Below are 11337 nucleotides of genomic sequence, written 5' to 3' on the forward strand. Positions count from 1 at the left end.
ATGCTCATTAGAATGCTCATAGAATGCTCATAGAATTAGAATGCTCATTAGAATGCTCATAGAATGCTCATTAGAATGCTCATTAGAATGCTCATTAGAATGCTCATTAGAATGCTCATTAGAATGCTCATTAGAATGCTCATTAGAATGCTCATTAGAATGCATTAGTCTTTCAGGTTTTATTGTTAAGTTTGTGTTTTTTTATTAGTCTTTTTCTGTGAAGCCGTTGTGTTGCATCCATGTCTGAAATGTGCTGTATAAATAAAACTTGATTTGATCAAGTCAACATCAAAAGTAACAGTCAATATCTAGTGTGGCCACCAGCTGCATTTAGTACTGCAGTGCCTCTTCCACCAAGGCACCTGCAAGTTCCCAGCAGGTTTGTGCCCGTAGGCGATGTAGTTCGCCAGTGATGAGGGCCTTACAAGCCCTCAGTCCAGCCTGTTGGAGGGATGGTGCATCTCAGGCAGTTGTTGTAATGTGGAAGGATATTGGAGTAATCCAATAGCCATGTTTTACCTTTATTTTACTAGGCAAGTCAGTTAAGAACTTATTCTTATTTTCAATGACGGCCTAGGAGCAGTGGGTTAACTGCCTGATCAGGGGCAGAACGACAGATTTGTACCTTGCAACCTTTTGGTTACTAGTCCAACACTCTAACCACTAGGCTACCCTGCCGCCCCGGTTACATAAGTAACCATCATTGGTAGTTTACAGACAGAAAACATGGCAAACGACCTGAGCCAGCAGCAGTAATAGAGTCCGGGCCAAGAGGAGAGAGTGAACCTCAGATTTCCCTACACAAAGTAGAGAGAACAGAGGGAGTTAAAGTGATCCAGAATTAGCATTTATTCTGCTGAGACGGTAAGACATAACTAGCTAGATAATATATCTGACTTGGTATAAAGTGAAATGTTCCTTTGGTTGTAAATATGTATGCAAGTGCAATATTTTTGATGACTTGTTTTGATTGTGTTACAGCCATGCATGGTTCATATTAGCTAACTAGCTAGCTAGCTTGTTAACTAAACTGCAACATTGGACTGTTTTATTTGAATGTACATTGTCCGCTTCACTAGCTAGTCGTAACTATCTAATTAATGTGTATGAAATTACTTGACCTTGTGTTATATTTCTGTTTGTGCTCTGAAAACCACGCTGATTTTGACTAACTGCTTCAGTTCCAGTGTACTGCCACAGAATAGGCGAAAAGCTCAGTTCAGATGTCTATTTTCACCCCATCCATTGTATAAGACTGGTTGTGTTGTTGATACGGTATATTATTTAATGGTAGAGAAACATTTTCTCCCCCAAAACATTTTTACTCAACTGCTTTATAATATTATAATTCAATGAAGAAGAAAAATAGTTTTCCCTCCTCAACTGCGTTTCCTCCTCCAGACAGCAGATGGCGATATGTGTCTTTCAGGCGATGTTTCTACTGTGACGTATAATCTAGTGGACGGAAAGCTTCTTCAACAACTGCAACCACCTCGGTAGCTCGCCAGACAACAAAGTCGGAACATTCAAGATCTTTGGGACAATTTCGTTGTTTATATGCCGCTATGTTTGAAAAACACTTCTACGCGTAAAAAGAACACACCCAGTTACCCCATTTAATTTCATATTGACGTTGTTATTCAGCTAGCTGGCTGGTTAAATTAGCACTAGTCTAGTCGCTAATGCTAACTAGCTAGCTAACATCCACGACCATTAGTTCACGAAGCTACTCCCCCCCTTGCTAAAGAGGAGGTCTGTTGGATGGAGAAAGGAACTCTCTTAAAATATGAGGAAGAGGAGGCTGTACCAGTGAAAGAAAAAGAGGAAGAAGCTTACAGAGTGAAAGAAGAAGAGGACGATGTTACTGTGAAAGAAGAGGAGGATGGAGTTTTGGGGGTTGAAGAGGGGAGATGACTGTCGCAGTGAAAGGAGGAAGACTGTTTTGGCGTGTTGAGATGACTGTCGCAGGGGAGATGACTGTTTTGGCGTGACGGAGATGACTGTCGCAGTGAAAGAAGAGGATGACTGTTTTGGCGTGACGGAGATGACTGTCGCAGTGAAAGAAGAGGATGACTGTTTTGGCGTGACGGAGATGACTGTCGCAGTGAAAGAAGAGGATGACTGTTTTGGCGTGACGGAGATGACTGTCGCAGTGAAAGAAGAGGATGACTGTTTTGGCGTGACGGAGATGACTGTCGCAGTGAAAGAAGAGGATGACTGTTTTGGCGTGACGGTCACATTGGAAGAAGAGGAAGAACAGGCTGGAGATCTAATGAACACCGGTACAGACAGTAAGTACCATGTTAAACAGCGGTGTTTTTGTTGTTGTTGTAGCCCTCCTGTCAATATTTAGTAAGGACGCGCAACCATAGAATTACAATGCTGAACCAACCAACCAAAACTATGAATCAATTTTAGCAGCACCCAATCACATCAGACCTTATACCTTCCATTCCGTCCAGCCCTGGACTAAACTAGCTAGTCATTCCACATGACGTAAAGCTTCCACTCAACATTCCATAGCAGTCTGAGATGTGGCTACACATTTTTTTGTGTGTGTAATAAGTCAAGGGTGTGAATACTTTCTGAAGGCATTGTATGTAGTTTGTAGTTTCAGCGGGTTATTATCAAACTGGGCAGACAACGGTTGTAAATGATTTAGCATAGGCCCTTAGTGGAGCAGCGGTCTAAGGCATTGCAGTGCTTGAGGCATCACTAGAGCCCGGGTTCGATCTCAGGCTGTGTCACCGAGGGACCCATGACGACGGCCCACAATTGGCCTAGCGTCGTCCGGGTTAGGGGAGAGTTTGGCCAGCCAGGATTTTCTTGTCCCATGGTGCTCTAGCGACTCCTTATGTAAATGTAAAGGCTCTGGATAAGAGTGTCTGCTAAATCACTCAAATGTAAATGTAAAATTGAGTGGATGTCCTTTAGGTGGTGGACCATTCTTGATATTGGAAATTGTTGAGCATGAAAAACCCAGCACCGTTGCAGTTCTGGCCTCAGGTTATTGCAGGGCCCAGTCTAAATTAAACCTCATAGGAAGACAGTTTTATGATGTGGCGATTTCATTTAGGTCTTTGTTTAGTATTTAACTAAATGCTCTGTCTTTGGCAGGAGAGAGACCAGACTCTTACTCTGACAGCGGGAAGAGTCCTTCAGGGGAACCAGAGCCAGAGACGTCCAAACCAGCAAGACCACACCACTGCTCCCACTGTGGAAAGAGTTTTACTAATTCACGGAACCTAAAAGAGCATGAGAGGACACACACAGGAGAAAATGCTTTTCAATGCTCCCAGTGTGAAAAGAGTTTTAAAGAGTTAGAGAACCTGAAAATACACAAGAGAATGCACTCTGAAGAAAAGCCTTACCACTGCTCCCAATGTGGAATGACATTTAGGTGGTTACAAGGCCTGAAAAGGCATGAGAGAATACACACAGGAGAAAAGCCCTACCGCTGTTCCCACTGTGAAAATAGTTTTAGGTGGTTAGAAGGCCTGAAAAGGCATGAGAGAATACACACAGGAGAAAATCCCTACCAATGCTCTCACTGTGGAAGGAGTTTTACTCAGTTAGCAAGCCTGAAATCACATCAGAGGATACATACACAGGAGGAGAAGACATACCACTGCTCTAATTGTGGAAAGACATTTTCCCGGGCAGAGGACCTGAAATCACATGAGAGAATAGAGAGACTGTGTTCTGACTTATGTTTTTGACCTGAGAATTTGTGTTTTATGTTCATGCCAAATGAAATCATATTGTTTAAATGAAATCATTCTAAAAACAATAGGCCTGTTTTTTCATCTCGAGACATGATCATGTCTAAAATCAGATTAAATATTTGTAGATGTGTATTTTGTTTTCTTTGAGCTTTGATTAATTTGATACAGTATAAACCCTCTGTTGTTCTTTATATTATTTGGATATTGCCAAAATGGAAATGATATAAGTAAGTACATAGCCTTGAACATGGCATATCGTGTCCAAAATGGCTCATAGTAGCAGGAGCCTATTTCCTGTTTCTGTAGTCATCAAATCAAATGTATGTATGTAGCCCTTCGTACATCAGCTGATATCTCAAAGTGCTGTACAGAAACCCAGCCTAAAACCCCAAACAGCAAGCAATGCAGGTGTAGAAGCACGGTGGCTAGGAAAAACTCCCTAGAAAGGCCAAAACCTCGGAAGAAACCTAGAGAGGAACCAGGCTATGTGGGGTGGCCAGTCCTCTTCTGGCTGTGCCGGGTGGAGATTATAACAGAACATGGCCAAGATGTTCAAATGTTCATAAATGACCAGCATGGTCAAATAATAATAAGGCAGAACAGTTGAAACTGGAGCAGCAGCACGGCCAGTTGGACTGGGGACAGCAAGGAGTCATCATGTCAGGTAGTCCTGAGGCATGGTCCTAGGGCTCAGGTCCTCCTCCGAGAGAAAGAAAGAGAGAATTAGAGAGAGGATACTTAAATTCACACAGGACACCGAATAGGACAGGAGAAGTACAACCCAAGGGGGCGCCAACCCAGACAGGAAGATCACATCAGTGATTCAACCCACTTAAGTGACGTAGTGTGAGAAGAAGCCTATTTCCTGTTCCTGTAGTGTGAGGAAGCTTGATGTACAAGTACTTCTCCTGGACAGGACTCTAGTCTATACAGTACCACAGTATAGTAACAGGACTCTAGACTATACAGTACCACAGTATAGTAACAGTACTCTAGTCTATACAGTACCACAGTATAGTAATAGGACTCTAGTAACAGGACTCTAGTCTATACAGTATAGTAACAGGACTCTAGTCTATACAGTACCACAGTATAGTAACAGGACTCTAGTCTATACAGTACCACAGTATAGTAACAGGACTCTAGTCTATACAGTACCACAGTATAGTAACAGGGCTCTAGTAACAGTACTCTAGTCTATACAGTACCACAGTATCGTAACAGGACTCTAGTAACAGGACTCTAGTCTATACAGTACCACAGTATAGTAACAGGACTCTATTCTATACAGTACCACAGTATAGTAACAGGACTCTATTCTATACAGTACCACAGTATAGTAACAGGATTCTAGTCTATACAGTACCACAGTATAGTAACAGGACTCTAGTAACAGGACTCTAGTCTATACAGTACCACAGTATAGTAACAGGACTCTAGTCTATACAGTACTACAGTATAGTAACAGGACTCTAGTCTATACAGTACCACAGTATAGTAACAGGACTCTATTCTATACAGTACCACAGTATAGTAACAGGACTCTAGTCTATACAGTACCACAGTATAGTAACAGGACTCTAGTAACAGGACTCTAGTCTATACAGTACCACAGTATAGTAACAGGACTCTAGTCTATACAGTACCACAGTATAGTAACAGGACTCTAGTCTATACAGTACCACAGTATAGTAACAGGACTCTATTCTATACAGTACCACAGTATAGTAACAGGACTCTAGTCTATACAGTACCACAGTATAGTAACAGGACTCTAGTCTATACAGTACCACAGTATAGTAACAGGACTCTAGTCTATACAGTACCACAGTATAGTAACAGGACTCTAGTCTATACAGTACCACAGTATAGTAACAGGACTCTAGTCTATACAGTACCACAGTATAGTAACAGGACTCTAGTAACAGGACTCTAGTCTATACAGTACCACAGTATAGTAACTGGACTCTAGTCTATACAGTACTACAGTATAGTAACAGGACTCTAGTCTATACAGTACCACAGTATAGTAACAGGACTCTAGTAACAGGACTCTATTCTATACAGTACCACAGTATAGTAACAGGACTCTAGTCTATACAGTACCACAGTATAGTAACAGGACTCTAGTAACAGGACTCTAGTCTATACAGTACCACAGTATAGCAACTGGACTCTAGTCTATACAGTACTCTAGTAACAGGACTCTATACAGTACTACAGTATAGTAACAGGACTCTAGTCTATTAAAAAAAAGGTTTGGACACAGTACCACAGTCAAAATAGAAATAACAGGAATCTAGTAACAGGAACAAATCAAAATACGTTATATTTTATTCTTCAAAGTAGACCATTGCATTGCCCTATGCGGCAATGTTTAACAGGTGTTTTACACATCTACATAAAGAGTCAAATCATACAGGCGCCATGTTGGAACACCAGTCAGTTTGTTAGAAGTCCAACATGAGGACTATCTAGCAAGTAACATGTTGGAACACCAGTCAGTCTGTTAGAAGTCCTCCAATCATGACTGGCTACCACAGTCACCTAGCAAGCACCAGGCGCCATGTTGGAACACCAGTCAGTCTGTTAGAAGTCCTCCAATCATGACTGGCTGCATACTATACTAGCAACCGCACCAGGCGCCAGTTGGAACAGTCTGTTAGTAATCATGAGGACTCTATCACCTAGCAACCGCACCAGCGCCATGTAAAAACAGTCTGTTAGAACTCCAATCATGACTGGCGTTTCGACTATCACCTAGCAAACCAACATGTTGGAACAGTCTGTTAGAAGTCCTCCAACATGGCGGATCTAGTCTGTTAAGCTGCGTTTGGACTATCACCTAGCAACCGCACCAGACGCCATGTTGGAACAGTCTGTTAGAAGTCCTCCAATCATTGGCGTTTCTCAATCACCTAGCAACCGCACCAGGCGCCATGTTGGAACAGTCTGTTAGAAGTCCCAATCATGACTGGAATGTTCACCTAGCAAAAACATGTTGGAACAGTCTGTTAGAAGTCCTCAATCATGACTGGCTGCGTTTCGACTATCACCTAAACCGCACCAGACGCCATGTTGGAACAGTCTGTTAGAAGTCCTCCAATCATGACTGGCTGCGTTTCGAATCACTAGCAACCGCACGTTACCCATGTTGGAACAGTCTGTTAGAAGTCCTCCAATCATGCGCCATGACTATTAGCAACCGCACGCCATGTTGGAACAGTCTGTTAGAAGTCCTCCAATCATGACTGGCGTTTACTATCACCTAGCAACCGCACCAGACGCCATGTTGGAACAGTCTGTTAGAAGTCCTCCAATCATGACTGGCGTTTGACTATCACCTAGCAACCGCACCAGACGCCATGTTGGAACAGTCTGTTAGAAGTCCTCCAATCATGACTGGCGTTTGACTATCACCTAGCAACCGCACCAGGACGCCATGTTGGAACAGTCTGTTAGAAGTCCTCCAATCATGACTGGCGTTTGACTATCACCTAGCAACCGCACCAGACGCATGTTGGAACAGTCTGTTAGAAGTCCTCCAATTGACTGGCGTTTCGACTATCACCTAGCAACCGCACCAGGCGCCATGTTGGAACAGTCTGTTAGAAGTCCTCCAATCATGACTGGCTGCGTTTCGACTATCACCTAGCAACCGCACCAGGCGCCATGTTGGAACAGTCTGTTAGAACCAATAGCACTATCACCTAGCAACCGCACCAGGCGCCATGTTGGAACAGTCTGTTAGAAGTCCTCCAATCATGACTGACTATCACCTGCCATGTTGGAACAGTCTGTTAGAAGTCCTCAATCATGACTGGCGCACTATCACCTAGCACCAGACGCCATGTTGGAACAGTCTGTTAGAAGTCCTCCAATCATGACTGCTGCGTTTCGACTATCACCTAGCAACCGCACCAGACGCCATGTTGGAACAGTCTGTTAGAAGTCCCTCCAATCATGACTGGCGACTATCACCTAGCAACCGCACCAGGCGCCATGTTGGAACAGTCTGTTAGAAGTCCTCCAATCATGACTGGCGTTGACTATCACCTAGCAACCGCACCAGGCGCCATGTTGGAACAGTCTGTTAGAAGTCCTCCAATCATGACTGGCAGACGCCATGTTTCGAGTCCTCCAATATCACCTAGCAACCGCACCAGGCGCCATGTTGGAACAGTCTGTTAGAAGTCCTCCAATCATGACTGGCGTTTCGACTATCACCTAGCAACCTAGCCAACAGTCTGTTTAGAAGTCCTCCAATCATGACTGGCGTTTCGACTATCACCTAGCAACCGCACCAGACGCCATGTTGGAACAGTCTGTTAGAAGTCCTCCAATCATGACTGGCGTTTGACTATCACCTAGCAACCGCACCAGGCGCCATGTTGGAACAGTCTGTTAGAAGTCCTCCAATCATGACTGGCGTTTGACTATCACCTAGCAACCGCACCAGACGCCATGTTGGAACAGTCTGTTAGAAGTCCTCCAATCATGACTGGCGTTTCGACTATCACCTAGCAACCGCACCAGACGCCATGTTGGAACAGTCTGTTAGAAGTCCTCCAATCATGATGACTATCACCTAGCAACCGCACCAGGCGCCATGTTGGAACAGTCTGTTAGAAGTCCTCCAATCATGACTGGCGTGCGTTTCGACTATCACCTAGCAACATCCTCCAATCGCCATGTTGGAACAGTCTGTTAGAAGTCCTCCAATCATGACTGGCGTTTGACTATCACCTAGGCACCAGACGCCATGTTGGAACAGTCTGTTAGAAGTCCTCCAATCATGACTGGCGTTTCGACTATCACCTAGCAACCGCACCAGCGCCATGTTGGAACAGTCTGTTAGAAGTCCTCCAATCATGACTGGCTGCGTTTCGACTATCACCTAGCAACCGCACCAGGCGCCATGTTGGAACAGTCTGTTAGAAGTCCTCCAATCATGACTGGCGTTTCGACTATCACCTAGCAACCGCACCAGACGCCATGTTGGAACAGTCTGTTAGAAGTCCTCAATCAATCATGACTGGAACAGTCTGCGTTTCATGAGCTATCACCTAGCAACCGCACCAGGCGCCATGTTGGAACAGTCTGTTAGAAGTCCTCCAATCATGACTGGCGTTTCGACTATCACCTAGCAACCGCACCAGGCGCCATGTTGGAACAGTCTGTTAGAAGTCCTCCAATCATGACTGGCGTTTCGACTATCACCTAGCAACCGCACCAGGCGCCATGTTGGAACAGTCTGTTAGAAGTCCTCCAATCATGACTGGCGTTTCGACTATCGCCTAGCAACCGCACCAGACGCCATTTTGGAACAGTCTGTTAGAAGTCCTCCAATCATGACTGGCGTTTCGACTATCGCCGGAAAACTTCGGGAAGAGTGCCCATTATTTCATTTTTTTTCTAAGGTCCCCAGAGAACGGAGGCAGTGGGAGTAAGTAAATATATTATGGAAAATGTTAGCCTGCATACAAAATTCCTATAGCTAACTGAAATGAGCTGCTAATGTAGTGTTCTAGTGTTCTAGTGTTCTCTAGTGTTCTTGTGTTCTCTAGTGTTCTAGTGTTCTCTAGTGTTCTTGTGTTCTCTAGTGTTCTAGTGTTCCCTAGTGTTCTAGTGTTCTAGTGTTCTGACAAACGGAGGGGAAAACAAACAAACGGACCATTCGTCAAAAAGCTCAAACCAAGTTTATTTAAACGGCTGTTTACACAGAGGCACATAGAATTACACTCTTCTTCCAGCTGGACCTTTGGCCTCCAGTCACCTCTGGACAGCCAATTACATCTCTGTTTCTAGGCAGGAACTTAGTGGTGACTGTGTCTGTGGCCCACATTCCTATCACCTCTGGACAGCCAATTCCTTCTAGGCAGGAACTTAAGTGGTGACTGTTCCTTCCCACTTCATCTGACCTCGGCCCACATTCCTATCACCTCTGGACAGCCAATTACATCTCTGTTGCTAGGCAGGAACTTAAGTGGTGACTGTTCCTTCCCACTTCATCTGACCTCGGCCCACATTCCTCACCTCTGGACAGCCAATTACATCTCTGTTGCTAGGCAGGAACTTAAGTGGTGACTGTTCCTTCCCACTTCATCTGACCTCGGCCCACATTCCTCACCTCTGGACAGCCAATTACATCTCTGTTGCTAGGCAGGAACTTAAGTGGTGACTGTTCCTTCCCACTTCATCTGACCTCGCCCACATTCCTCACCTCCTGACAGCCAATTACATCTCTGTTGCTAGGCAGGAACTTAAGTGGTGACTGTTCCTTCCACTTCATCTGACCTCTGCCCACATTCCTCACCCTAAATCCACGGCTATACAACTCATCAGTGACTGGAAACAATGACCGTTGTCCTTCTCTTCTCCATAGGTTACATGAGATTTGACATGACTGAAATGACTGCAAAACTTAATGAAGAACTGCAGTTATTTTCCAGAATGGCAAGAATAAGTTAGGTACTAAATATTTCAAAAACCAAAATCGTATTTGGGACAAATCATTCCATCAACCCTAAACCTCAACTAAATATTGTAATGAATGTGTACAGCAGTAGCTGTGGAAGTCTGTCCATAATAAAAACTGATATCTGCCTTTATTGGCTCCTTTTCTCAACAAGGCAGATCCTACAGTACCTGGTTTCTACCTTAACACCCGCTATCCAACAGAGCTTGATGCTACATGGGCCCTAGTTTTCTACCTTCAACACTATCAATAGGCAGGTCTACCACAGGCCCTGGGTTTCTACCTTAACAGCACCTATCATAAAAGCAATTCCTACAGGACCTAGTTTCCTTCTTAACAACACTATCTTAAGGCAGGTCCTGGGCCTAGTTTTCTACCACCTTCAACACTATCCAACAAGGCAGGTACTACAGGCCCTGGTTTCTACCTTCAACACTATCAACAAAGGCAGGTCCTACGGGCCTAGTTTCTACCTACTTAACAACACTATCAACAAGGCAGGTCTACAGGTTAGATTTCTACCTTCTTAACAGCACTATCAACAAGGCAGGTCCTACAGGCCCTAGTTTCTACCTTCTTAACAACACTATCAACAAGACAGATAAGTACAGGCCCTAGTTTCTACCTTCTTAACAACACTACAGGCCCTAGTTTCCTACCCTTCTTAACAACACTATCAACAAGGCAGGTCCTACAGGCCCTGGTTTCTACCTTTTTAAACAACACTATCAACAAGGCAGATCCCTACAGGCCTAGTTTCTACCTTCATAACAACTTTATCAACAAGGCAGGTCTACAGGCCCTAGTTTCTACCTTTTAGAGCAACACTATCAACAAGGCAGATTCTATAGGCCCTGTTTTGTTTCACCTTGACTCCTGTTCAGTCTTGTGGTCGGTGCCACAAAAAAAGGACTTATGAAAATTTGGTGAAATCAGAACTATTGCAGGCTGGCCTTTGGATGTACACGGAGAGCTAAGCATTAATAATATGCATGTCAATCTCTCCTGGCTCAAAGTGGAGGAAGATCGACTTCATCACTACTTGTATTTGGAGGTATTGACATGTTGAATGCCTAGGCTGTCTGTTTAGACTACTGGCACACAGCTCGGACACGCATCCATACCCCACAAGAC

At 44.2% G+C, this 11337-nt stretch overlaps 1 protein-coding gene across 1 annotated transcript; it reads left to right on the forward strand.

Moving 5' to 3' along the window:
* The first annotated feature begins 1978 nt into the window (after positions 1-1978).
* LOC124026567 (zinc finger protein 135-like) lies at positions 1979-3857 on the forward strand. Its single transcript, XM_046339477.1, has 2 exons — positions 1979-2291; positions 3118-3857. The coding sequence occupies exons 1-2, from the start codon at positions 1997-1999 to the stop codon at positions 3717-3719; spliced, it is 897 nt and encodes a 298-aa protein (XP_046195433.1). The 5' UTR covers positions 1979-1996; the 3' UTR covers positions 3720-3857.
* Positions 3858-11337: the final 7480 nt, after the last annotated feature.

The sequence above is a fragment of the Oncorhynchus gorbuscha genome, unplaced genomic scaffold, assembly GCF_021184085.1.
Source record: "Oncorhynchus gorbuscha isolate QuinsamMale2020 ecotype Even-year unplaced genomic scaffold, OgorEven_v1.0 Un_scaffold_2776, whole genome shotgun sequence".
Taxonomy (NCBI): Eukaryota; Metazoa; Chordata; class Actinopteri; order Salmoniformes; family Salmonidae; genus Oncorhynchus; species Oncorhynchus gorbuscha.